This window comes from Crinia signifera, chromosome 5 (genome assembly GCF_055691185.1).
Source record: "Crinia signifera chromosome 5, ASM5569118v1, whole genome shotgun sequence".
Classification (NCBI taxonomy): Eukaryota; Metazoa; Chordata; class Amphibia; order Anura; family Myobatrachidae; genus Crinia; species Crinia signifera.
In genome coordinates, this window is record NC_139221.1 from 64074637 (window position 1) to 64102111 (window position 27475).

The 27475-nt window shown below is 45.7% G+C and overlaps 1 protein-coding gene across 9 annotated transcripts in view; it reads left to right on the forward strand.

Annotated features, from left to right (window-relative positions):
- The window catches only part of RALYL (RALY RNA binding protein like), a 589572-nt gene that overhangs the window by 514565 nt on the left and 47532 nt on the right, over nt 1-27475 (forward strand). For 5 of the 9 annotated variants that reach the window (XM_083187340.1, XM_083187342.1, XM_083187341.1 and 2 more), the window contains one exon: nt 16864-16911. The exons of 2 other annotated variants lie outside the window; for them this stretch is intronic. In XM_083187340.1, the coding sequence (XP_083043466.1) occupies nt 16864-16911 (48 nt within the window). The remainder of the gene's footprint in view (nt 1-16863; nt 16912-27475) is intronic. 2 more of the 9 variants (XM_083187344.1, XM_083187347.1) reach the window with 1 other exon arrangement.

The following is a 27475-nucleotide window of genomic DNA, read 5'->3' on the forward strand; positions in this document are numbered from 1 at the left end:
CCATTAATAGCCTCTAACTTCTCTGGATCCATACGTAGGTCGAACCCAGAAATGATGTATCCGAGGAAGGGCACAGAAGGGACTTCGAAAGTACATTTGGAGATTTTGCCATACAGTTTGTTTCTGCGAAGACGAGACAATACTTCCTTGACCTGAGTTCGATGAGAGGATAAATCTTTTGAAAAAATGAGGATGTCATCGAGGTATACCACAAGGCAAACGTAGAGCATGTCCCTAAAGACCTCGTTTACAAATTGCTGGAATACTGCTGGAGCATTACAAAGACCGAAAGGCATTACCAGGTACTCGTAATGACCATCCCGGGTGTTAAATGCGGTCTTCCACTCGTCACCTTCACGGATTCTTATTAAGTTGTATGCCCCACGGAGATCCAATTTGGTGAAGACTTGGGCACCTCGCACTCGGTCAAAAAGTTCTGTAATCAGAGGAAGGGGGTAACTGTTCTTGACTGTGATACTGTTTAAACCCCGGTAATCGATGCACGGACGGAGGCCTCCATCTTTTTTCTTTACAAAAAAGAAACCTGCGCCTGCTGGTGAACTAGAGCGCCGGATGAAGCCTTTCTGAAGATTCTCTTGTATGTATGCCGACATGGCTTGTGTCTCAGGAACGGACAATGGGTAAGTTCGACCTTTAGGGGGGAATTTCTCTGAGAGAAGGTCAATTTTACAGTCCCAATCACGATGAGGAGGAAGAGTATCAGCGGACTGCTCGCAGAACACATCAGCAAATTCACTATAGACTTCAGGGAGGCCAGGAAGAATTGTTACATTGGCTGAACGAGTGGGCACCACTGACTTGATACACTGCTGTTGGCAATGAGAACTCCATTGCTCGATCTGTAGCGTCTTCCAATTGATGTTTGGGTTATGAAGACGAAACCAGGGAAGACCAAGGACGATTTCATAAGAAGATTTGGGAATAACGAGAAATTTGATCTGTTCCTGGTGCAGCATGCCGACTCTGAGGGTGAGGAGACTGGTACAGAAGCGAACCTCACTGCCTGGGATTCTGCTGCCGTCAACTGCTGTCACAGCTAGGTGTGGAACTAATGGTTCCATTGGAATCTTCAGTTTAGTAACCAGGTCTTGAGAAATAAAGTTCCCGGCCGAGCCGGAGTCTGCCAGGGCGGTACTGGAATGGGTACCAGTAGGGGTATCCAAAGATACGGGTAAGACAAAGTCATATTCTGGAGGAGATTTTGCCACTTGACCCAACCTGACTCCTCCCTTGCAGGTTAGGCCCGGTCGTTTCCCGAACGCTCGGGACAATTGTTAATGAAATGGCTAGGAGCAGCACAATATATGCACAAGCGATTGCGCTGCCTACGGGTGCGTTCTTCGGGAGTCAGTCGTGATCTACCCACTTGCATTGGTTCTTCACGCGTAGGAGACTCAGAACGAATCTTGGGAGAAACTTTGGGAATTAACTTCTTGTGTTTTTCTAGTCCTCTCTCACGAAGACGTAGATCAATCTTGACACATAGAGATATGAGATCTTCCAAGGGGATAGGAAGGTCGCGAGATGCCAGCTCATCTTTGATCCGGTCAGAAACTCCTAACCAGAAGGCAGCTGTCAGGGCTTCATTGTTCCACTGTAATTCAGACGCGAGAGTTTGAAAGTGGATTACATACTGCCCCATGGGGCGGGACCCTTGCTTAACCTGGAGGATGTCGGTAGCTGCTGACACGGGTCGACCTGGCAAGTCGAATATGCGGCGGAAGGTCAGGAGGAATTGGTCATAGTCTGTCAGCAGAGGATCTGCTTTTTCCCATAAGGGTGATACCCACTTCAGGGCCGAGCCAGTTAATAATGACACCATGTATGCGATTTTAATTCTGGCCGTAGGAAAGTTATGAGGAACCAATTCGAACTGAATTTGGCACTGGTTGATAAACCCTCTGCAGGTCTTGGGGTCACCATCGTATTTGGTGGGTGCTGGCAGGTGGAGACGGGATGATAAAGCTGGTGTTGCTGATCTTACGGTAGTGGTTGACACAGAAGTCGACAGGGACTGTTGCAGGGTGTCCAACCGACTGGATACATCTTGTAAGAATTTAATCACCTGCTGCTGAGTAGCTTCTTGGGTCTCCATTCTGGCAGCAACATTTTGAAGAACCGCTGGTCCCACACTTGGGTCTTGGGCCGAGTCCATCGGCCTTGAATATACTGTCAGGTTCTGGGTCTGCTGTGTTCCCGGCCCTGACCGTGGTGGACCAGTGGAGGGCGCTGTGTAGCGGAAGGCCGGAGGCCTGATGAATGACATGCACAGAGGCACTGCCTTGCGTACCAGAGTGTTGGCTGAAACCAGAAACAGAGGCGCGGAGTCTAACCTGCCAGCGGTATTCACCAGAGACCCCCGCAAGGGGATATGGACTTTGCTGCGTCTGACAGGCAGGTCGCGGCCCTCTGCCCTGGTCCTCTGGACGTAGGCGGAGAGTGGTAGTGATATTGGAGACACTGGGAATTGGAATAGTCTCTGGAGGGCACAGTGTGAAAGTGTCAACACTGATGTCGACAGCAGGGTCGATGAGATCACTCAACTGCACGATGGTTATTTTGCAGGAGGCTTCTGGAGATGGTATGCCAGGTAAAGATGGTAACAGGAGTAATACTCGACTGCAGAGTGGAATGGCAGGAGTCTTCTGGAGATGACAAACCAGGTAGTATGCAGGAAACTGCGAGAGGTACACGGGGAGACCGGATAACCAGGAGCCTTTGGAAACAGCTGAACACAGGAGGGACTGAGGTCAGATGAACACATATTCAAGGCGATGACTGTGAGTTAGAAGCCGGAATATATCCCCCTTGCTGCGCACTGATTGGTTAGCGTCAGCAGCACCAATCAGTCCAGGGAAAGAGTGAGTACACCTGAGAGGTGTGCAGGTGTGTGGGTCAGAGGTCACCCTGGCTGGACCGCGGGATTGGACCCTCTGGTCAGCTGAGCGCATGTGTCATGGCGGCGCCCATGACGCGCGGGCTCCAGCGTGCCGGCATGTCGATTGCACGGGTCAACACCAGCCAAACATGGGACATCTCGCCAGGCGCTGACAGCTACCAGAGGCCTTACTCTCACCGCTGACCATCGGGAAGGTAATGGACGTGGTCTCAGACGGGGCTGAGACCCACGGTTTGTGACAGTACCCCCCCCTTTTAGGGTGGGCACCGAACACCCTTTAGGCTTGGACGGGTTCTCTTCGTGAAATACTTTGATTAGTCGGGGGGCATGTACATCTTCTGCATCTGCCCAACTCCTCTCCTCAGGACCATATCCTCTCCAATCAACGAGATATTGGAGATGCCCATACCTCCGACGAGAATCAACAATTTTATTAATCTCGAATTCTACTCCCCTGCTGGTTTGAACTTTGGGTAGTGAGGGTGAGGAAGTATGGAAGCGATTCAGGATGAGAGGACGTAACAAAGAGATGTGAAATGAGTTGGGGATGCGTAAAGATTTGGGCAACTTCAGTTTGTATGCGACAGGATTGATCCTTTGTAGAACCGTATAGGGACCAATGAATCTGGGAGCGAATTTCATAGAGGGAACTCTCAGTCTGAGATTCCGTGTGGAAAGCCACACTCTATCTCCTGGGTGCAACTCAGGAACAGCTCTTCTCTTGCGATCTGCAAAGAATTTATACCTTGTTGAGGCTTTCGTGATGTTGGAATGAACCTCTCGCCAGATTTGAGAGAAATGGTTAATGGCTGCTGCGGCTGCAGGTACCTCTATCGCTGGTAACATTTCAAAATTGGGGGCCCGGGGGTTTTGTCCATAGACTATAAAGAAAGGGGAATGACCAGTGGTTGTGTGGTACCTGAAATTATGAGCAAATTCTGCCCATGGGAGGAGTCTCGACCAGTCATCTTGCGAGGATGATATATAAAGACGAAGGAAGGTCTCCAGATCTTGGTTCACCCTTTCTGTCTGACCGTTGGATTGGGGATGATAGCCTGAAGAAAACTTTAATTTGATTTGGAATGCATGAGACAGGGCTCTCCAGAACCGTGCCACAAATTGTACCCCCCGATCGGACACAATTTCGCTAGGCAAGCCATGACTTCTAAAGATATGCTGTACAAACAGCTGAGCCAGAGTGGGAGCGGACGGTAGGCTGGGTAATGGGATGAATCGGGCCATCTTGGAAAACCTGTCAACTATAACCCATATGGTGTTGTACTCTTGGGATTTGGGTAAGTCACAGATAAAGTCCATTGAGATGTGAGTCCAGGGACGAGATGGAACAGACAGAGGATGGAGCTGGCCGGCTGGGGCTTGTCGGGATACTTTGTGCTGTGCACATTCTGGACATGATGCCACGAACTCTTTCACTTCTTTGCCAATCTGTGGCCACCAATAGGATCTCTGAAGAATTTTTAATGTCCCTTGAGCGCCAGGATGCCCAGAGAATAGTGACTTGTGAGCCCAGGAAAGAAGCTTCTGACGTAATTCAGTGGGAACGAAGATTTTACCAGGAGGAGGCACAGGCGACACCTGAGTGGGAGCAAAGGCGATGGGGTCCAGAATGGGCCGATTTTCCTGTAGGTCAGAATCTTCTTGCATGGAACGTGATAAGGCATCCGCTTTCACATTCTGAGTGCCAGGACGGTATAACAGCTTGAAAGAAAAACGAGAGAAAAACAAGGACCAACGAGCCTGTCGGGGGTTCATACACTGGGCAGACTGGAGGTACAGGAGGTTTTTATGATCTGTGAAGATCGTCACGGGAAACTTAGCACCTTCTAAAAGATATCTCCATTCTTCGAGAGCTAATTTGATGGCCAGTAATTCTTGGTCTCCAATGGAGTAATTTCTTTCTGCTGGAAGAAACTTGCGAGAGAAGAACCCACAGGGGTGGAGTTTTTCATCACTGTTCTTTTGAGATAGTACAGCACCGACTCCTATGTGAGAGGCATCTACCTCAAGAAAAAAGGGTTTGTCGACATCAGGCTGGGACAGGATAGGAGCAGTGACAAAAGCTTGTTTTAAAAACTGGAAGGCTGCGATGGCTTCTGAGGGCCAGTTGGCTGGATTAGCCCCTTTTTTTGTGAGTGCGGTGATGGGTGCAATCAGCGTGGAGAAGCCTCGAATGAATTTCCTGTAGTAGTTGGAAAACCCTATGAAGCGTTGGACTGCTTTGAGGGAAGTGGGTTGTGACCACCCATTAATAGCCTCTAACTTCTCTGGATCCATACGTAGGTCGAACCCAGAAATGATGTATCCGAGGAAGGGCACAGAAGGGACTTCGAAAGTACATTTGGAGATTTTGCCATACAGTTTGTTTCTGCGAAGACGAGACAATACTTCCTTGACCTGAGTTCGATGAGAGGATAAATCTTTTGAAAAAATGAGGATGTCATCGAGGTATACCACAAGGCAAACGTAGAGCATGTCCCTAAAGACCTCGTTTACAAATTGCTGGAATACTGCTGGAGCATTACAAAGACCGAAAGGCATTACCAGGTACTCGTAATGACCATCCCGGGTGTTAAATGCGGTCTTCCACTCGTCACCTTCACGGATTCTTATTAAGTTGTATGCCCCACGGAGATCCAATTTGGTGAAGACTTGGGCACCTCGCACTCGGTCAAAAAGTTCTGTAATCAGAGGAAGGGGGTAACTGTTCTTGACTGTGATACTGTTTAAACCCCGGTAATCGATGCACGGACGGAGGCCTCCATCTTTTTTCTTTACAAAAAAGAAACCTGCGCCTGCTGGTGAACTAGAGCGCCGGATGAAGCCTTTCTGAAGATTCTCTTGTATGTATGCCGACATGGCTTGTGTCTCAGGAACGGACAATGGGTAAGTTCGACCTTTAGGGGGGAATTTCTCTGAGAGAAGGTCAATTTTACAGTCCCAATCACGATGAGGAGGAAGAGTATCAGCGGACTGCTCGCAGAACACATCAGCAAATTCACTATAGACTTCAGGGAGGCCAGGAAGAATTGTTACATTGGCTGAACGAGTGGGCACCACTGACTTGATACACTGCTGTTGGCAATGAGAACTCCATTGCTCGATCTGTAGCGTCTTCCAATTGATGTTTGGGTTATGAAGACGAAACCAGGGAAGACCAAGGACGATTTCATAAGAAGATTTGGGAATAACGAGAAATTTGATCTGTTCCTGGTGCAGCATGCCGACTCTGAGGGTGAGGAGACTGGTACAGAAGCGAACCTCACTGCCTGGGATTCTGCTGCCGTCAACTGCTGTCACAGCTAGGTGTGGAACTAATGGTTCCATTGGAATCTTCAGTTTAGTAACCAGGTCTTGAGAAATAAAGTTCCCGGCCGAGCCGGAGTCTGCCAGGGCGGTACTGGAATGGGTACCAGTAGGGGTATCCAAAGATACGGGTAAGACAAAGTCATATTCTGGAGGAGATTTTGCCACTTGACCCAACCTGACTCCTCCCTTGCAGGTTAGGCCCGGTCGTTTCCCGAACGCTCGGGACAATTGTTAATGAAATGGCTAGGAGCAGCACAATATATGCACAAGCGATTGCGCTGCCTACGGGTGCGTTCTTCGGGAGTCAGTCGTGATCTACCCACTTGCATTGGTTCTTCACGCGTAGGAGACTCAGAACGAATCTTGGGAGAAACTTTGGGAATTAACTTCTTGTGTTTTTCTAGTCCTCTCTCACGAAGACGTAGATCAATCTTGACACATAGAGATATGAGATCTTCCAAGGGGATAGGAAGGTCGCGAGATGCCAGCTCATCTTTGATCCGGTCAGAAACTCCTAACCAGAAGGCAGCTGTCAGGGCTTCATTGTTCCACTGTAATTCAGACGCGAGAGTTTGAAAGTGGATTACATACTGCCCCATGGGGCGGGACCCTTGCTTAACCTGGAGGATGTCGGTAGCTGCTGACACGGGTCGACCTGGCAAGTCGAATATGCGGCGGAAGGTCAGGAGGAATTGGTCATAGTCTGTCAGCAGAGGATCTGCTTTTTCCCATAAGGGTGATACCCACTTCAGGGCCGAGCCAGTTAATAATGACACCATGTATGCGATTTTAATTCTGGCCGTAGGAAAGTTATGAGGAACCAATTCGAACTGAATTTGGCACTGGTTGATAAACCCTCTGCAGGTCTTGGGGTCACCATCGTATTTGGTGGGTGCTGGCAGGTGGAGACGGGATGATAAAGCTGGTGTTGCTGATCTTACGGTAGTGGTTGACACAGAAGTCGACAGGGACTGTTGCAGGGTGTCCAACCGACTGGATACATCTTGTAAGAATTTAATCACCTGCTGCTGAGTAGCTTCTTGGGTCTCCATTCTGGCAGCAACATTTTGAAGAACCGCTGGTCCCACACTTGGGTCTTGGGCCGAGTCCATCGGCCTTGAATATACTGTCAGGTTCTGGGTCTGCTGTGTTCCCGGCCCTGACCGTGGTGGACCAGTGGAGGGCGCTGTGTAGCGGAAGGCCGGAGGCCTGATGAATGACATGCACAGAGGCACTGCCTTGCGTACCAGAGTGTTGGCTGAAACCAGAAACAGAGGCGCGGAGTCTAACCTGCCAGCGGTATTCACCAGAGACCCCCGCAAGGGGATATGGACTTTGCTGCGTCTGACAGGCAGGTCGCGGCCCTCTGCCCTGGTCCTCTGGACGTAGGCGGAGAGTGGTAGTGATATTGGAGACACTGGGAATTGGAATAGTCTCTGGAGGGCACAGTGTGAAAGTGTCAACACTGATGTCGACAGCAGGGTCGATGAGATCACTCAACTGCACGATGGTTATTTTGCAGGAGGCTTCTGGAGATGGTATGCCAGGTAAAGATGGTAACAGGAGTAATACTCGACTGCAGAGTGGAATGGCAGGAGTCTTCTGGAGATGACAAACCAGGTAGTATGCAGGAAACTGCGAGAGGTACACGGGGAGACCGGATAACCAGGAGCCTTTGGAAACAGCTGAACACAGGAGGGACTGAGGTCAGATGAACACATATTCAAGGCGATGACTGTGAGTTAGAAGCCGGAATATATCCCCCTTGCTGCGCACTGATTGGTTAGCGTCAGCAGCACCAATCAGTCCAGGGAAAGAGTGAGTACACCTGAGAGGTGTGCAGGTGTGTGGGTCAGAGGTCACCCTGGCTGGACCGCGGGATTGGACCCTCTGGTCAGCTGAGCGCATGTGTCATGGCGGCGCCCATGACGCGCGGGCTCCAGCGTGCCGGCATGTCGATTGCACGGGTCAACACCAGCCAAACATGGGACATCTCGCCAGGCGCTGACAGCTACCAGAGGCCTTACTCTCACCGCTGACCACCGGGAAGGTAATGGACGTGGTCTCAGACGGGGCTGAGACCCACGGTTTGTGACAGTCTTCTAGTAATAGGATTGGCCACTTAGGGGTTGATTCTAATTCCCTCCAAATGGTGTGAATTTGGCCCCGTTCCAGTGGTTGGGGGACTGCGCGTACGCATGGTCTTTTATGCACATGGGCAGGTACCCTTTGTGAACAGCTTTGATAACTTGCATAGTCACCGAGCCATTCACACGGATCAGCGTGGGCCAGGGGTGGACTGCGGCAGAGTCGGGTGTTGCCCATAGGAACACCCTTCGTTTAATGGGAGTCCCCTTGAAAACAATGGTAATTTCCATGGGAATGCAGACGAGGCGTTATGTGCTGGGGCCCGGCAGCCGCAAAAAAAAAAAACAGTCAGTTTCCTTTTTCTTTTATTTGCAAACCAGGAGAATGATTGTCGGTGAACATCGAATGATTTCTCAGGTAGCGGCAGCATGCGAGTGTCTTCATTACACATCCTCTCAAATGGTAGCAACGGGAATCGATGGCGGGAGGGGGGCAGGAATTCTGCAGGATGGGCTCTCTGGCACTTGGTAAGCTGCAATCATCACAGCGTACCGAGTCAAACAGAATCAGCCCCTTAGTGTTATAGTGTCAATCTGACCTTGAATTTGTTCACATTCATCTTATGTGGTGATGTAATTGGCATTCAGAATGCCGGAAGAGGGCAGACTGGTGACAGAATCCCAACACCTTTCAGATTTCCGTCACCAGAATCCCGACAGCCGACAATCCCGAACATAAGTATAGAAGTTCTTGTTAATCTGCGGGGGGGAGTTGTCAAGGTAAGGCTGCATGTAGGGAGGGTTATGGTTAGGCTTCAGGGAGCAAAGGTCAGGTCATTGATGGCAGCTGAGTGACGTATTGAATGGCGTATTGAGTCGGAGTGGGGATAGACTGTGTGATGTACTCTACACAAGCAGAGGCATGTTTTGAATGGCACACTCATAAAAATGCAAATTACTCTCCAAAAACAGGCAAGGATTTTGAATGGCACCAGTCTTGAATGGCGTATCGGGTCGGAGCAGGGAATCTGGACAACGACTGTGGGATGAATGGAGTCTTGTGTTGTCATTTAAGTCATTTCACTTTTTAAATGCATGCACCTACTGTATGTTCCAAATTCCACATTTCCTCCATATGACCTTACACATAAATTCAAAGAATCTAAAACAGCTCATAAGTAACCTGTATATGCACATAACATAAAAAATGCTAAATACTCTCCACAAACAGGCACGCGTATCCCTGCCAATCCCCAAAATGCACTTTGCAAATTAGACCCAGTGTCATTCATTAATAATAATTTACAATAAATAAGAAGGAAAGTAACCTTTCCTCTATGTTTTTACTGCTTATATGGTAATTTTAAATTTCTTTTGTGACAAGTTTACAAAATAGTCATTTCCGAGACACACAACATATTACTAATCCATATTAAACAATGTTATAATATAAGTAAAATGAGAAGACATTTCAATACCTGGGTAATTGGTTCCTTTTAGTTGTATCGCACATCCAGTAAAAGAAAATATGTCTTTAATGGACCATGATCAGACTCCGCCCACATACCGTGACCTTCCAGATAATGGAGAAGTACAGTAAATGCAGGGATTTCCAGTAAATTATAAAACAATGCAATTGTATCCAATTTTGGCAGTATGACCCTGTCTTATGAATGTGCTGGACAGAATATTTACAACGGAAGTGAGAAAATCTATACAGTACAATTTTTATGACTCTGATGAAGCTAATTAATACAGTTACGCTTTACGTAATATTCTTAAGATATGTCTCAAAAAGCAGCACCTAGAACAGCACACAGTATATTTTCTTTATATTAAAGGAAAAGAAAATCTGCACTTCACTACAATCAGGACTTGGTTTGAAAAAGATGATATGTACGCAGCGGAACAAAGTGGTCTACTTACTAATAATGGGCATTAGCAAAGATTTTCTATGACCACTTGCTTACTGTATCTCAGTAATAGCATATGTTTTTTGGCCCAATTGAAAATTAAAATATTTACTAAAGGTTGATTTTGTACGATTTTTATCAATTTCAGATCTAAATCAATCTCAATCGAATTTGAGCTTCCAAGGATAGAACACACATTTACTAACATTTAAAACTGAATATAAAAATGAAATCATCTGTTATTAAATGTGGGGCAAATGTATTAAGGCTGGTAAAGTATTAGTAAAGCGGTGGAAAAGTGGAAGGTGACACCCTCCTGTTCTCCTGCCTCCTGCTACCTTAAAAGTTAATCCATACTTGAAATTTTTAAAACCTTAGTGTAGGAATGTTTTTTTATACTCCTCCATAGATTTCTGTAATTGTTCATATACTGTTTGTATGTCCTTTTAATTTTAATTATTAAATCTGGATTTTTTTATTCTTCACTTTTAAGTCGGCTCCTAGTCTTTGTTAGAGATGATTATTAGAATCATTTTGATTGCATAGTTTGAAATTCTGTCTTAAAGGGGTATTCTTCTCGCAAACTAGTTGGCGCAACCCTATCCATTGTCTTTACACCTAAAGCAGGGGTTCCCAAACTGTGTGCCGTGGCTCCCTGGGGTGCCTTGGAGCACTTGCAGGGGTGCCTCAGGTTGGTGGTCCAGAATCAATTCAAGTTATTTATGGCCAATGAAATAGGCAAAATCAGTGCTTGTGGCTTCCAATTAAGAATATGTGGGTACACGGAAGTGAATTATGTTTCTCACCACATAAGTGGCCCTAAGGAAAACATTTAAATCACAACTGTTTTTATATTTTTCCTGAAATTAGTAACCAACTTTTGGCAGAGGGGTGCCGTGGAAAGTATTCTGATACTTTAGGGTGCCGTGATTCAAAAAGTTTGGGAACCACTGACCTAAAGGATTAAGTGGTGCTACTATAAAGTATATATGTAGTATATGTGTATACAATTCTTTTCCTTGTTCTAATCTTCAACTGCACCATTGAGAGATGGCAGAAGTGATTGTGGGATAGATGCACCGCTGTCCAATTTAAATAGGCTTCTCATTGCCTTCAGTGGAGAGACCAAGCAACAGCCGCAGCCGGCGATATCATTTAATGAATCAGAATAACCCCTACAAGCTAAAATAAGCCCCCCATGGCTGATAGCACGCAGGTACAGATGTACCTTTATGGGGGGTTTTCAAAACTCTTTGTTCTCTCTTTATTTTATAAGCGGTATTTGTGTGTTATTTTCATTGTTTTTGTACTACAGGCATCTACATTAACCATCTGCAACCCCAATTATTGTCCCTGTGTCTTCTCGTCAAAATTATAATTGCAACCTTGTGCAATAACGAATGACTCTGACAGTGATGGTGTGTGGGTAACCTGAATATTATCTCCTGGGGACACTCTGTGTAACACTGTGGCCATTAAATAAATTCTGCTAAAACTGGATAGAATGGGGAAAACATTTAAGATCAAGCCTGATTTATTACCTTCTGATAATTTGATAATCCATAGGGCTAATATGCAGGATTTACAGTGGCCATGGAGCGGTAAGGAAACTCTTTACCGTCTGCCAACCAATTCCCTCCCTCCATTGGGCAGAGGCAGGGCCAGTGATAGGGTTTTTGGCACCCCCTGCAAGCTTTTCTGTTAGAATTACTGTGCAGGGCCAAGGTATTAGCAGGGCCCTACTTTAACCCCTGCTAATACGGGAGTTCTTGTGCTGCCTGCAAATGGAGACCTGTGCTGCCCACTGATTTCTGCTAGCCATCGCAGCCCCCTTTGTTAGTATCAGCACATGCACCAGCCCTATTCTACTGTAGATGCAAGATATCCATCAGAACAGGCTTCCCTCCATTATATTCATGACTCACATGAAGCTTTAGATATGCCCCCATGACACTTGTATGATATTCCCATGACACTCGCCCAACCCAGGGAGATCCATCCCACTGAGAATCAGGGTCAAAGGGAGAGGGTGACGATAACCAGACAATAATATGTCATTGGATCAGGTTGGAGCTGCAGCCAGAGCCAGATTAGCAACAGAGCAACTCATGCGATCATCAGGGGCCCCCATACATTAGGTAGAGGGCCACATATAGCTACATCACCAAAGTGGGCTCACACTGGCATATGTAACCTGGTGATTGTGTGTGGCATAATGTGAACTGGTGCACTAGAGAATGTTTAGTACATTTGTGGTGCTGGGAGTATTTACAATTTATACTTTAAACTAAACATTGCTAGAATGTCTTACTGATGGATAAGGCCCCCCCCCCCCCACACACACACACACACACACACACAAATTAGTTGCCCTGGGGCCCCTACAACCTAGCTGAGGCTCCATTTTGTTTGATTCACTGCATTCTCCTCCTTACATCTCATATGATCCAAAATGCCTGTACCTGTCTTTAATATCTTATAATTGGAAAGTAGACGTATTGCCCATATTAACCAATTAGATCTAGGTAATATTATGTTCACTGTGCAGGATAAACAATAGCTGGAATCTGACTGATTGCTACCTACACTTTTGCTTTTTACATGGTTATCCCTCACCGTCAGCCTCCACTCCTTCCTCTTTGCACTTAAGAAAGTTGACAAAGGCAATGGAAAGTGGGACTAGCTGGGATAGGACCTTACTGCGTGACGAGCCCAAGTTGTATACACACAGGCATCAACAATGCTTGTTAAAACCAGCAACATGCTGTGCTCTGTCCCTGCTGTAACAGTGTGTTAGCGGTGCTTTTATTACTGCATCTCAAAGCTCCGCTGCAGCACAATGCAATTAATGAGCCTTCCTATAGAACCCAATTGTATTTTACAAAGTCTTAACACATCTGAACAATGAAGCCAAAGTCAAAACTGTTCCTACACAAAGCAAACACTTTTCAGAAAAAGGCTAAAAATACAAGGAACCGGCGCTTGACGATTAAATTAAATTAAAATTGTGTTCTGGATGGATACCGTGAAAAACAGTTCTCACATTTATTACATTGCAAAAATAACATCCTCATACTTTATATTGTAATTTAATAAATGTTGTTGTATTATCTGCCCATTAGTGCCTTTTCCTTGTATTATTTGTCTATTTGGGGCTGACAACCTCATTCTACGTGGATTTCTCAGAAATATAATGATCAGTATGAAGGTATCCCCACCACACACACACATACTGTACATACACACACATACACACACACACACACAAACACACTAATATTTAAACATCATTGTGTTAACAAAGAAATAATAATAATAATTAAAGCTTTTCAACCTGGGAATTTGTTGAAAAAACAGGGTTTTTCTTTGGTGTGAAAGGGTCAACATGGGTCTTAAATCCTGGCACTCCGACCCTGCTCTTGACCGGGGTCGGAGGGCCAGGATTTAAGACCCTTGTTGACCCTTTTGATTGCCGGCCTAATGCGTGTGTTGACCTTCCAACCATGTCAACCTTAGCCATGTCGACCTATTTTATGTGTCGACCTAAGCCATGACCCAATGACCCATAACCATGACTGTCAACGTAATGCTTGTAGACCTAGAGACCGCATCCCATATTAAATTTGTTTTATAATTTCAATATTGTCCTTTTATACAGTTATCTGGATTCTGACATCCTCCTTGCTTATTACGAACTAGCTGACCCACCCGGCGTTGCCCGGGACAACCTTGTTTTTGTTTTTTTTTCAAAATTGCTGCAAAATGTTGTCTTATGCTGCATTTATGGCTCAAGATTGTAATTTATAAAAACCTCCACCATAATGTTAGAATGTGTTTGCATTGATACTCAATGCCAGCAATGAAATCAGGTGTGGTGTTATTGTTGTTTGAAACGCACTTGAAATGACTTGATAGCTTGTGTGTTGATGAATTCCACATCCACTCCTGAGATTTAGCACCTATGATGCATTTATTTTTGTGTGTTTGTGTGCGTTGTACTGTTTTTGTGTGTGTTATAGTGTATGTGGGTGTGCTTAATGTGGTGTGTTGTGTTGTATCTGTCCAATGTGTAAGTGTGTGAGGTGCGCTACGTATAAATATATGTGTGCAATGGGGGGTATGGTAAGGTATGGGGAATTAAAGGCTGAAGTTATGTGCACACTCCAGAAAAAGGGGGCATGTCCTTGAGTGTAGTGTACCATGCTGTATGCCCCTTATACACATTATGCAAAACAGTAGTAGACCCCCTTACACTTGCCACTTAATTATTATGCCATGCGGAAAGAGCCAAAATCCCCCTTATGCGACACAGAATGAGCAAACAAATTCACATTATACCACCCGGAAAGAGCCAAAATTCCCATTATGCTACATAAATTGAGGCAAAATTCACGTTATGCAACATGGATTGAGGCAAAATTCCCATCATGCCACCTGGAATAAGCCCAAATTCACATCATGCCTCCCGGAGGTCTGTGTGCGGCATCCATTCTCCTCGCAGACGGGGGGGTGCACGGGGGCTGGGGGCAGCCCTGCAGCTTACTTTGGTGCTGGGCTTGCCCCCAGAGCGATGATCGGCGGTCCTGGCAGGGGTGATCGCGGTCCCAGCGCTTGGAGATTATGTAATCTTCAAGCGCCACTTCCGTCGTGTAAACTGTGCAAATCCCGGATATGACCTGGCTTGGGTCCATGTTCCAAATGCCATGTTGGATCCGGGTTTTTTGGTGTAAAAGGCGTAAAGGTATGTGTTTGTGTGGGTTGTACTGTTTTTGGGTGTGTTGTAGTGTATATGGGTGTGTGTTCTACTTCTTGTGGTGTGTTATGTATGTGTGTGTGTTGTGTGTATCTGTCCAATGTGTAAGTGTGTGTGGTGTGCTACTTATACAGTATATGTGTGTGTGTAGTGTGCTGTGTGTGCTCCTCCGAGTAGGGCCCTCTTCCCTCCTGTTGTCAAAGCCCACTTCTCTTCACATTTCACTCACAGCTCTCCTTTACTCCAACACTCAGTGACCATCTTCATCTGCATACTCCTCTCCATCATTGGCCTCAAGCCTCTAGTTGTATGTTGATTGAGTCCTCACTACTTATATCCAAGCTGTAATGTGTATTGATCTGTGGCGCTCTTTATTTGTACTGTATTTTTGTTATTTATTCAATGTTATGCCAAGTTTTGTTTCCCTGTATTGTTCCTTTGTACGGCGCTGCGAAACACTTGTGGCGCCCTATAAATAAAATTATAATAATAATAATAAGTACTGTGTGTGTGATGTGTGTGTGTACAATGTGTACGTGTGTGATGTGTGGTCTATGTATTTCCCCAATTATTTCCAATTGTTGAAAGCCTTCACCATAACGCTAGAATGTGTTTGCAATTTGCATTCATACTAAATGAAAGCAATGAACTCAGGTGTGGTGTTGTTCCTTTGTCTTCGGTTTCCCAGATCGTCAATCTTTTTTGCAGATCATTAATTAAGGCAAATTGAACCTTGGTGTTTTTTACATTTCTAAGTGAAATTTCCCAAAAACGTCTTCGAGGTGCACACCACCAGGTCCAGAGGTACCTTTTTGCCAAATTTGGCGGCTCTGAGTGCCACGGTGTGCCCGCAATGCAACACACACTACACACTCTTCAACTTACTATATAGACTATTCAGCCTGCTTGAAGCAAATTCCTTCGAAGGCTAGTCTGATACCTTCTGTGTTTGTGCATGTGTGATAAAGAGATGTAGTTTCACTCTCTGCCTGCAGATGGAAGTGTTTCAGAGACTCACAGACACTAGACATATATATAAATGATTAGCAGTCAACCAGCACTTTTGTCCTTTTTTCTTACCTTTGCAGTAACATTGTAGCAGATCAGCTGATTCATTCAATTTGTTTTTAATTCAGACAAATCAGTAGCACTGTTTGTAAATCATCATCTGTTGGGGATACAGTAACCCTCTTATAACGTTTTGCAATTATTTTGCTTGGGTATTTATAAATATTAAAGGCCTTATTATTATTATTATTATTATTATTACTATATTTATTTTCTTATTTATTGAACCCGTCGTTGACAATGCTTCTGTGTTTGTGAATCTCTTTGCTGAGCAACATGCGCGGCGGCCCGTATTGTGGCGAGTGAAGAACGAGGCCGTCATATTGTATCAATGGCTGCGAAATGTCCTTGTTCTCAGAGTCTGCATCTAAAATGAATGTTCCGACAGCAGGCATCGCTCAGTAATTATAAACGGCTGGTACAGGCAAATTGTCATGCATATGCAAAAATGAGAACAAAAATCTCTCGGCCTCATTAATATTCAGCAGAAAATGTCCCGGAATTGATACAATATGTAAATAATTTGTTCTCCTCCATAAATGTTTTTCAGAGTTGTCTAATAGGTCTATTATTAGCCGGCATTCTATGGCCGTAATGGAACCGACTGTGGTTTGATGTGACATTGTTGTAGACTCAGAAATTACCATACTTAACTAATCTTCTCTGCTCTTCCAGATAAAGGCTGAAAATTGTCTTTTAGTGTAGAGCTAAATGGTGACTTTCATTCAGCAGACATCAATGAATGTAATTATTGTAGGCACCAGATCATTATTGTTCTTTGTTTTCTTTCCACAGCAGTTATGAGTTTGATTATGATTACTACCGTGATGATTTCTACAATCGGTATGTGCGATTTTTTTTAAATTACTTTTTTTAAATAGTATATATATATATATATATTTATTTTATGCCTGTAGTATATTTAAGAGTAGGATTGGATCTAGCGCAATGTCAACAAAAGCGATGGAAACTGTACACATCCGGGGAAATTTAATAAGATGGGTGTTCTGTTTCACATGGGATGGGCAACCATTTAGATACAACAGATGGAACAACTCACGTTGGAGCGGCTCCCGGCGCGACTACAGCCATGCACCAGGTCCGCCATCTGCCAAGAATGAGACTCTCGTGCACCAGATGCTCGGCAATGGAATGTGCGAGGTGCGAGAAGGTCGTGTGCCCCCGCCAGCTTTATCGATATGGGGAGCTGGCGGACTGAGAGAGTCTGGTCTCATCTGTATCTATTATCTTTTAGAAAGTGCTAAATAAATAAGTCGATTTTCCCCCACAGCAACATCCCATGTGAAATAGAACACCCATCTTAGTACATTTGGCCAACCACTTTTGCAAAACTCCCACTTCTCTTTACAAAGCAGAAATAAATAGTATAGATGGACAGAAGGAATACAATGGAATGCATGGCTCCTTTGAGTAATAGAGGGAAATTTAGTAAGATGGGGTTTCTTTTTCACAGGGGATGTTGCTATGGGCAACCAATCAGATACTATTATCTTCTAGAAGGTGCAAAATAAATAAGAAGTCGATTCTTATTGGTTGCCCACAGCAACATCCCATGTGAATTAGAACTCCCATCTTAGTACATTTTCTCGTAATGTCACTGAAGATGAGTGAATGGCATGAATGATATTTCATACAAATCGTATTTTGCCATGGCCTAATGTGGTCCATACAGGCAATCTGCCACTCCCATGATCGTCGATTCCTCAGGTGATCGCCAAAATCCAGCATGTTAAAAATCCGAGACTCACCAGTTACAATAATTAATGGACTGGCATTGGTGAATCAAGATTGTCCAACATGTTGCATTTTGCCAGACTCAAGCATCAGTAGAACGGATTGCCCGTAGAGACGCCTAATGTATGGGCCCCTTTAGCCATTAATACAATTTAGCAATTGGGCAGATTCTGAGTTGTACAAGTCAGGTGTAATTAGACATGGATTCCAAGCACAGAACTAGAGGTAGACATTAACTGGTATGCAGAGCTGCGTGCATCTATGTGATGGCACTTCACCTATGTATACACTTCGTCTAATCAGCATAGTCAGTGCATCTGCTCGTTATCCTTGGTACAAGAGAAAACAGGTGCATATTCGCATAAGTACAACTCTGCATAGCTCAAAAATATGATGCCAGGTCACCCACAGATGCCTGCGCTCAACTGCATCATTTTTAAAGGAGAAAACTCCATAAATTTAAAAAGACCACATCTGTATCTTAATCTTGCATTTTACATGTAACTCACCTGTGGATCCTCTTTCTCCCAAGCTCCATTAGTGATGTGGATGATACATTTGGGTGCATTTACTATGATGTAAGTTCTATAGAAGATGGGATGTTGCCAATAGCAACGATCTGATTGGACTTTGTCTTTATTTAGACCTGGGGTAGCCAACTCCAGTCCTCGAGAGCTACCAACAGTTATTGTTTTCCAGATCTCCTCACAGAGGCCCTTATTCTGGTTGGTGTGGTAATGTCCGCGTGCGGTCGGTCCGCCGATGTTTTGTGTCTGCGCATGTGCAGAGGCGTCTCTGCGCATGTGCGAACGGGACGCACGTCCAAATTCCGCATGAAATGTGTACACTACGAACAGGGGGTGGAGAGGGGCGTGAAGGGCTGTTTGGGCTCATTACCATATGTTTACACCCCGCGTTTCATGGGCGTTCCCATGAAAACGCTGGGCGTACGTATGGTAATGCGGTTGTGATGCACGTGTAGAGGGCGGACATATGACATTGCCGGATGTCAGCTGCCCGCCCAGATCCCTGCTTTTGCACGGAGAAATGCCCGTGTGGTCTGAGTTTGCGGGAGCTGCCTGACCACTCGGTCCTGCATTCGATGGTCTGCGACCATCGAATGATGGGGGAGGTTCCCTGAGATGGAGGAGGTGTATTCATGAGAAATACACTTGCGGTCCGTTCGGACAGCTTCTTACCGCATTTGGACGGAGTGAGCGATCCGTACGAAAGGCGGGGTTTAGGACGCACGGTCCTGGCCGCATATTCGGCTCCGTCCGCACAGACCAGAATAAGGCTCAGAATCACAAATTAAGTAATTAGCTCCACCTGTGGATCTTTTAAAATGTGTCAGCGGTTAATGAGTGCACCTGTGCAGCAGCTAGGTTGTCTGGAAAATGTGAACTGTTGGTAGCTCTAGAGGACTGGAGTTGGCTACCACTGATTTAGACCTTCTAGAATTTAATATATATAATTGTTTGGTTGCTATGGGCAACATCCCAACTTCAACAGAACTCCCATCGGAACTCTTTACCTAGCACGGCGCTTATCGCGGCCATCGCGGGCATTGAATGCACTAAAAAATCGGATGCGATGCGACCGTCGCGATGCCCGCGATTTCCCATAGGGAACAATGTTAAATGTCTCAATTGACCCCCGATTTTTCTGTTCAATGCCTCAATTGACCCGATTTTTCCATAGGAAACAATGTTAAATGGCCCACAGAGGCCAAATAGGCACCCTAAAGTGTGAAATGGCCCCCCAAATTGTTAACGCCACCCCACGATCAACGTGAACCCGAAGCGTGGCGGGCGCAGCGAGCCCGCGAGGGGCGGCGGTACGCGTCCTACGACCTTTTCATACCCCCACTATCCACGTCGGCGTGGAGTTGAGAATAGAATAGTGTGGCGAGCGCAGCGAGCCACCGAGCCCGAAGCATGGCGAGCGCAGCGGATACCTGTGAAGCCCGCAAAGGGACGCATTTACCTGTGAAGGTATCCGCGTCCCCTCGCGGGGCTCGCTGCGCTCGCCACGCTTCGGGCTCGGTGGCTCGTTGCGTTCGCCACACTATTCTATTCTCAACTCCACGCCGACGTGGATAGTGGGGGTATGAAAAGGTCGTAGGACGCGTACCGCCGCCCCTCGCGGGCTCGCTGCGCTCGCCACGCTTCGGGTTCACGTTGATCGTGGGGTGGCGTTAACAATTGTGGGGGCCATTTCACACTTTAGGGTGCCTATTTGGCCTCTGTGGGCAATTTAACATTGATTCCTATGGAAAAATCGGGTCAATTGAGGCATTGAACAGTAAAATCGGGTCAATTGAGAAATTTAACATTGATCCCTGTGGGAAATCGCGGGCATCGCGTCGGTCGCGTCGCACTCGATTTTTAGTGCATTCAATGCCCGCGATGCCCGCAATTTTTTTACCTGCGATGCCCACGATCAAAATCGTGGGCGCCGTGCTAGGTAAAGAGTACCCTCCCATCTTAGTAAATTTAACCCATTGAATCTATTACATAGAACAGAAGAAAACCAGAAAATTATTTTGGGAACGTTCTGTGGTGTAAAACCTCTAAATATTCTTTCTGGTCTTCTTCTTTTCAATGTAATTGTTATGAGATAGGGTTGTTACGCACCCCGTTAACACATAATACAAGTTTTCTTATAATACAAGGAATTAACAGCAGCGGTTGGTCCAAGTGTTCTTTTTCCTTTGTAAATACAGTTAATAAAGTAATCAGACTGATGGATTTATACTTCCAATTACCCTGGAGTTTGTGGGAAAGTACTAGCATGACTCAAGTGACTTCCAGGGTCCTTCCCAACTCTCACCCTGTCCAGGATGGGATGGGGTCTACACAATGTATAGGCAGGGCCGGCGCCACCACTAGGCAGCTCTAGGCATTTGCCTAGGGCGCCGGCACCTGGAGGGCGGCAGTTCGCCCCTCACCCCCAGCATGGAGGGTTAGCGAACTGTGTAAAAAACTTGCGGCGCCGGCGTCCCTGCAGTGCTGGAGCGGGCTGGGGTGACCGTGCTGCGGGGGTACCTGCGGCGCTGTCATTGTGTATAAAGCTGGCGGCGGCCGGCGGGCGGGGTCCCTGCAGTGAATAGAAAATAACTAGCGCTTCCCGCGCCGCTGCGCGCATAGTGCTAGTTATTTTCTATTCACTCCAGGGACCCCGCCGGCCGCCGCCAGCTTTATACACAATGACAGCGCTGCAGGTACCCCCGCGGCACGGACACCCCGGCCCGCTCCAGCACTGCAGGGAAACCGGCGCCGCAAGTTTTTTACACAGGTTGGGGGTCCACATGGTCAGGTGTTGACATTGACACCAAAGAAACCATGAAAAATGTTATGTTGACCTTTTCAGGTATCAACCTTTTCCATGTTGACCTATTGATTGTGTTAACTTTTTGTCAATGTGGAACTAGTGTAAGTCGATCGTTTGGTGTCGACCGTTTCACTGTCTTCCTAGACACTATCCTATGATGATTCATACCCATTGGGGCTGAGGCCACCTGTACATTGGTGAATATGGCCAATGCATGAATAGGAATAAACGTTACATACATAGAAGAAATTGCTTCTATTAATAATATTAATACAGATGTATAGAATAAAAAAAAAATATTATTAAAAAAAATCATAAAGTGTGCTGCTGTTTGTTTAAAATATACTGTACATGTTATGTCTTGATTAAAATCAGTTAAATAATCTACATTGGCGAATGTAGGGGGTGGGCCTTGCATGCTCAGGGCATTACACTGTGATCTGCGGGTGTTATTTTTGCCCCTCCTAACACTCATAAATTATAACAATATAATAAAAGGGGCAGGACCTGATGACACAATGAATTCGCCCTCGCCCATGAGAAAATACAAATTAGGCTCATACAAAATACCTATAGAGCTGGTCATTACAACTGTAACTGCAGGAGCAAAAATAAGACTTACAGTAGCGAATGAAATGCGAGTTTATATACAATGTGTCTTGTCTACTGATGGGTCATGTCCTGAGGAAGGCTGCAACTGGCAGCCGAAACGTTGATGTGACGCACTGATATTTTATCATGTCCTTTGGAGTATTAATAGATCTTAATAAAAAGTTCCTGGTGAGTGCACCTTCTTCCAATAGTCTCGATATTTTTTGATGCTACTACATTTGTGCAACATTGGTTTAGCAACTTAGGCAGTCATCTGGAATATACTTGTACGTTTCGACCTGCTCCTAAATATATACTGTATATTTCCACATACAGATGGAGCGCCTCTCATACAGCACAATCGCCAGATTCCCTGCTCTGGTGAGAGCCATTGGAAAGGCTTTCCATCTGATATGGACACGCAAGCGTCTCACACGTCACTTGGGCGTCTCCGTCACTTGGCGGTAGAATCGCTGTCCATCTCCGCTTTAGGGAGACGGCAGGGTTAGGGGGAGTGACAGGGAGGCGTCAGAGAGCTCTGTCGAAACGGGGCGCACAGGCATCTCGAGCGCACGCGCCACCTTCCGTCAGATAGCCGGGACTTGTGGAGGCTGGCAGCTGGCAATTCTATTCTGGCGACTCTGAACACATGTAATTGGAGCAACAATAGTCACAGGCATCAGCCAGTGAGAAACTGTCTTAATTCTCAGAATATCTCTGTCCCTGCTGTGGAGATAGGGCTTTGCCACCCTGCTGCTGGCGAAGCAGATGGCAGCAGCGGGCGGAACGGTCAGCGCAGCTGACTGTTCATACACCTGTCTTGATCTTGGCCTGCTATCATTTAGATAGCAGCGCTGATATGGACCGGGGCGCTTAGCACCCCTGTCATTTAGCGCACACTGGCTCCTTCATACATGGGGGAGAAGCGGTATCAGTGCACATAACGTGCGCTGATACCCCTTCTCCTGCATAGTAACACTTCATACATCTGCCCCTTAATTTCTTTTTTTTCCTGACATTCTTTAATAAGTTGGCCACATCTAGAAGGCTCATTGAGTATTTTTTGAACATGTAAGCTCACATTATCTTTCTACTTCAACAAGAAAAATGATACCGTGCACAGCTACATAAAATGACAGTTACAGAAATAGTTGACATACAATGTCTTTAGGTTTTTGTAAAGTGAATGTCTTTTCTATGAGCGCGATGACTGGAACTTCTTTCTTCTCCTGTGACAATGACAAAGTTCATGTTGAAATATTAGTAAGGCAATTCTGAATACAGAGAAACCTTCAAGTTTAGATATATCATTTCAGTATCCTTTATTCGATTGACAAAAGATATCTGCTGTAAAAACCAACTTGCCCCACACAGACATTGTAGAAATGTTAGTTTTCTGTTTGAAGAATATAATACTATACATGTACACTTGGAAAATGTTCCATAATTACAGTGATAGATTCATCATTAAACATTTCGGGCTAGATAATGCGCTGGTGGCATTTGCAAGCTGACAATTCTCAGCAGTTTTAACACCAAAATCTAAAATAGCTATAATATTAAATACAAAGCCAAGTATGTTTGCATTTTATATCATTGCCATTTTATTGTCCTAAAATTGTATGTAGATGTTGTTGGATATTTGTCATTTTTAATACATTTTTATTGTTATAAATACATAAGATGACTAACACATACTCTACATGTGAATTTTAGTATTATGAATGATACTTACATGCATATACATGCTGTTTAGTCAGTAGCAGGGTGTCATGTGTGGGCTTATAATCCAGCTGCTGTTATTTACTAAATGTGCCTTTTTTTCACCGTTACTGCATTAATTGAAATGGCTGTGATACCTGTGGTGATTGTCTACTCCCTACCGCCCACGTCTCCTTAATCCCTCCCAGCAGCCCTGCATCTCTGTCAAAGCCCTGCCACCCGGTGTCTTATTTCCTCACTATGCCATACCTACGGCCCCATCTCTCTATATCCTCCCACTAACGCCCAGCTCCTCTCTATCCCCTTAGTACCATCCTGCTTCTCTCTATCCCCTTAGTACCATCCTGCTTCTCTCTATCCCCTTAGTACCATCCTGCTCCTCTCTATCCCCTTAGTACCATCCTGCTCCTCTCTATCCCCTTAGTACCATCCTGCTCCTCTCTATCCCCTCAGTACTGCCCTGCTCCTCTCTATCCCATACCTACCAGCCTGCCCCTCTCAATCCCCTCCCTACCACCTGCTTCTCTGTATTCCCTCCCTACCGCCCTGCTCCTCTCTATCCCCTCACTATTGCCCTGCTCCTCTCTATCCCCTCACTACCGCCTTGCTCCTCTCTATCCCCTCACTACCGCCTTGCTCCTCTCTATCCCCTCACTACCGCCTTGCTCCTCTCTATCCCCTCACTACCGCCTTGCTCCTCTCTATCCCCTCACTACCGCCTTGCTCCTCTCTATCCCCTCACTACCGCCTTGCTCCTCTCTATCCCCTCACTACCGCCTTGCTCCTCTCTATCCCCTCACTACCACCTTGCTCCTCTCTATCCCCTCACTACCACCTTGCTCCTCTCTATCCCCTCACTACCGCCTTGCTCCTCTCTTTCCCCTAACTATTGCCCTGCTCCTCTCTATCCCCTCACTACTGCACTGCATCTCTCTATCCTTTCCCTACCAAACTGCATCTCTCTATTCCCTCCCTACCTTTCTGCATCTTCTTGCCCCTTTGTCAAGGTACCTGCCAGCCTTGAAAGTTGGAATTGCTTTTTGCACATTATATATAGCACATAGGACACATCCCACAACCTATACACTTTCTCCTGACTAAGTGGGAAATTGCGAGGGCGGGGGGGGGGGGTGTATGGCAAGAAACCTTGCACCGGCCCTGCTCTGATGACATATAAAGAGCATATGATATTTTATAGGGGCTGAAATCTAATAAATGTAATGGTGTAATACTACTATGATTTTGGCCACATCCCTTCTCATGCTTCCCTTTATGAGAATTTGAAAATTAAAAGGTGGCAACGCCTACTTGTGTAAGTAATGATAAGTTGCCAACTTCAACAGCAATGAGTGTGTGTGAAAAAAAAATTTGGTTGGGTGGGCGGCAAGACCTGGAAGCATCAGTGCCAATTACCTCTATTTCTCTCATCAATGATGGTTATAGTAGACCTGCAGTGGTTTTACATTTACAGATTCTGATTAAATTATATTCACATACTGGCAAATAAAAATAATGACATTTCTAAATAATAAACAATATTAAGACATTGGAATATTGCATTTCCATTATATTTTGCAATTGTACTTTGGATTAGTTGACTATTTTTTGTTTTGGGAAAGATACGTTTCCTTTGGCAAAATGAAGCTTTTTTGTCATTATAAAATGCAATGGGGCAGATGTATTAAGCCTGATAAAGTGATAAAGTGGAGGGTGATAACGCACCAACCAATCAGCTCCCAACTGTCATTTTTCCAACATAGCTGGTTGGCTGGTGCATGATCACCTTCCGCTTTATCACCCCTTTATTACCACATGATCACTTTCCCAGGATAACACACTTGTGTTTTTATTTTGAATGTCTTCAGATTGTCTTATGGGGTCTACACACACATAGCAATTTAGGGGCATTTTTTAAGCAATCTTACTAGATCGCTTAGAAAACACCCCTACATTATTCCGTGTGTAGGGTTTATAGCGATAGCAATGTGGATATCATTGATCAGGGCCAGTGTTCTCACCGGAGAACACTGGCCCTGACAGATTGCTCAGCACACAGCGCTGACACATTGATGTGTGCTGAGTGATCTTGCTTAGCGTCATCACATCTCTACGTATGTAGGCCCCTTTAAAGTCTATGATATTTTTTTAAATTGGCTGCCATTTACATGGCATAGTCCCTTTAAAAAAAACCTCTGAGTTTGTCCGGCATCTCACATGGCCTCCGGATTCACAACGCATTACATGTTGCCCCGTATCTGGATAGGGGTGCAGTACTGGGGCACTAGGCCATTCTGAGGGGAGATGTTCACCTGCAAACAGGTAATCTGGTCCATGGGTGTACAGTTGGACTTTGAAACGGTTTAGTCCCAAAGCGACCCTGCATTTTGCTGTCTGAGGCCCCTTCAGCCACCCAGCAATATTGCCGGTTCGCAGACGTCATGAAGGGTGGATCGTCATTGGGGCGGGGGAGGAGGCAGTGCCTGGAGCTGACACAGTGCCTGGAGCTGACGCTGCTCCAAGCACTGCCTCCTCCATCAGTGTGAACGGGAACCGGGTCGCTCCACCCGGTTAACTCGTTCTCACTGCAAAGCAACCCGGCAACTAACTGGTAAGAACCCTGCTTTTGTAACGCTTCGTAATGCCGGGATTCTGGACCCAGTAAGCCCTTTCAGATTGCACCTATTACCAGGTTGAACTGGCAACAAACCAGCATGAACCCAGTAATTAGGTGTGATCTGAAAGAGGTGTAACTGTAAATATTAACCACTTCACAGGTTTTGTTTACTGTATATACTGTACACCCAGCCGTGGGAGCTTGTTTTCTTAATGTACAGTATAAGGTAATTGTCTATCTATGCAGGTACATGTTGTATCTGTATCTTAGGTAACAAGTATTTTCCATAAGACCTTTTTGTTATTACACCAGCTAAGTGCTACTTAGCAGTTAATATCCTCGACATGTCATTCTAAAGTCATTTTACACTTGGTTGCTAACAAGTCACTGTGCTGTCTGCTGATAACAGTTATCTAGATAATGTGTAATTAACTTGACAAAGGATTTAAATGCATGCATTAATTTTTAGCTGCAGATATTCACTTCAAAGCTATTTTCTCTTCTTCAAACTCTATTCATTTTTTTTATTTTATTAAATGTCTCATCAGCATATAGATTATTGTTACCAAAGTGTTTGGATTGTTTGTCTTATGTTAATAATATATGGTTTGTGTCACTATTAAACTGGAACTCCAGGGCACAGTGAAATATTAACCTTCTTTATTGTCAATCCCCAGATCCGTAACTTCACTAGGTAATGGCCAGAGTAAGGGCCAGTGGTGGTTCTTACCCCCCTGCAGCCCCCCCAAGGTAAAATCCACCACTGTCTCTGCCTAAAGTGAAGCCAGATGCAGCCTGTGAGACTGCGCTGGCTTCAATGTGACTGGCAGAGACTTCCTATTGGAAGTCTGACCTGCCAGTCACTCAAGGCATCCCATTGGGAGGTGTTCCCTCTACTCTGGGATGCCTCTCTGTGCCCAAATGCACAGCAGCCCCCAAAAAATGGGTTCTGTGCATGCGCAGTACTGCGGACCTTACTGCGCATGCGCCGGACCCGGGAACCTGATTAAGCCTCCAGGGGCTGCTGCAGGGGACCAGCGGCCGGGGAGCACGGCAGACTGGGAGCCCGGCAGTGGCAGCCGCAGTGGCATCGGAGGGGGGGGGCGCATTGCGGCAGCCCCCCTCCTCCAGAACGTAAGAGCCGCCACTGGTAAGGGCTGTACCGTTTCTAAGGCCCTGTACACACAGGGCGATTTTAGCCAGTATCGCTGGGTAAATGGTTGCTGAGCAACCACATACTGTAGCCTGTGATCTTTGTGTGATAAATCTCTAGGAGCGTGATCCCACAGCCAGCCCTTAATGGTAACTGGTCGCAGGAGCATGCTCCTTCGATTATGGCTAAAAATTGCTGGTCACTGGTGCACAATGCACTATGCACCAGCGACCAGTGAT